The sequence below is a fragment of the Seriola lalandi genome, unplaced genomic scaffold (genome assembly GCF_002814215.2).
Source record: "Seriola lalandi dorsalis isolate HSWRI2012SDOR001 ecotype SW California unplaced genomic scaffold, Sedor1 jcf7180002049993, whole genome shotgun sequence".
Classification (NCBI taxonomy): domain Eukaryota; kingdom Metazoa; phylum Chordata; class Actinopteri; order Carangiformes; family Carangidae; genus Seriola; species Seriola lalandi.
In genome coordinates, this window is record NW_019520546.1 from 6908 (window position 1) to 8491 (window position 1584).

The 1584-nt window shown below is 38.9% G+C and overlaps 1 protein-coding gene across 1 annotated transcript in view; it reads left to right on the forward strand.

Moving 5' to 3' along the window:
• The window catches only part of LOC147819732 (uncharacterized), a gene marked incomplete at its 5' end in the record, with an annotated part of 8349 nt that extends 6812 nt beyond the window's left edge, over nt 1–1537 (forward strand). The window contains 4 exons of the mRNA XM_087171863.1: nt 126–268; nt 583–669; nt 760–838; nt 1216–1537. Coding sequence (XP_087027989.1) covers nt 126–268; nt 583–669; nt 760–838; nt 1216–1395 — 489 coding nt within the window. The remainder of the gene's footprint in view (nt 1–125; nt 269–582; nt 670–759; nt 839–1215) is intronic.
• Between the last annotated feature and the right edge of the window lie 47 nt (nt 1538–1584).

Consider the following 1584-nt stretch of genomic DNA (forward strand, 5'->3'; position numbering starts at 1 on the left):
TTTTTTTTTTTTTTTTTTTTTTGGGTTTGAAAGTCAGTGATGTGTGTGAGGTTAGGGACTAAAATCCAATGGTTACAGAATATTTCAGTGTTAAACTGAAGAAGTGAAAGTAATTGCAACTTGTTTTTGCCTTTTTTTTCTTCTGTTACCAGGACCAGCGGCTGCTCCAAGAGTTCAACAAAATTGAACCTCCACTTATATTTGAATGCAACATGGCGTGTTCCTGTTATCGAACATGCAAGAACAGGGTAGTACAGGCGGGAATCAAGTAAGAATTTTAAGTGCATCTCGTGCAACATAATGTTTGTCAGCCGTGTATCATAAAAGGTTAAAATGTGATGGTTCTGTTTTTGACAGAGTATTGCAGGAACTAGTTTAGCTGATGAACAATCCTTGTGAAGTTAATGGGCTTCAAGTGAGAGAGTGTTTCCAGTTTGCAATACACGCCTCAAAAGCCCAATATTTTAGCTCAGTATTTATATCTTTGTTATTTTATCAGTATGCGGACTGATTACCTTGAAATTGTTTAGTCCTCTTGACTACTACAGTCTGAACTTTCATTATTTCCTATTTTTCCAACAGAGTGCGTCTTCAGCTCTACAGGACCGAGAAGATGGGCTGGGGGGTTCGAGCTCTGCAAGATATTCCCCAGGGAAGCTTCATCTGCGAGTAAGAGAAACCTGTCCCTTGCACACACACAACAGGTTGCTCTTATATTAAAAGTCAGAGTTTAAAAGTTTCATCCCTCTTTCCACACAGATATGTCGGAGAGCTGATTTCTGACGCAGAGGCAGATGTTAGAGAGGACGACTCTTACCTGTTTGACCTAGACAACAAGGTAAACCTTTTTTAAAATGTGCTTTTCAGTTTCTGCTTTATAGAGATAGATGACAGTGCTGGGAATTTCCTGTATAATGAATATCGTAAATAACTAACCAGACCTGATCTCATGCAGTCAGCAAACAGATTGTATCTACAACTGCTGAGCTAGACAACATTGCCCCAGTTTTTAGCTTACAGCAGACTTTCTCTAGCCTTTGGTAATAACTCTAAAGGGACACTTTTAACATTTAGAAATCAGTCACACACAAAGCTCATCAAAAATAATCAGTCTTATATTCTGTGCCATGGAGTAAAAATTTATGGGAACTCTGCTGCATAGGTTAGGAATAAATAAATAATAGGTTTTACTTTTCTTGTGTGTTTCCCGTGCAGGATGGGGAGGTGTATTGTATTGATGCCCGGTACTACGGCAACATCAGCCGCTTCATCAACCACCTCTGTGACCCCAACCTCATCCCAGTACGTGTTTTCATGCTGCACCAAGACCTGAGATTCCCCCGCATCGCCTTCTTCAGCTCCAGAGACATCCTCAGTGGACAAGAGCTGGGGTGAGAAGTCGAGAGGCGTTTATATTATTTCTTCATTTTCTTTCTTTACATCGTCCCAGCTGCCTTTCTGTGATTTCTTCCATGTCCATCCTTTTTTTTTTTTTTTTTTTTTTTTTTTTTTTTTTTTTTTTTTTTCTTGCAGTCATTTTTGTAGTCTTTGAGCATTCAAGGTTTTATTTGTTACTAACATATT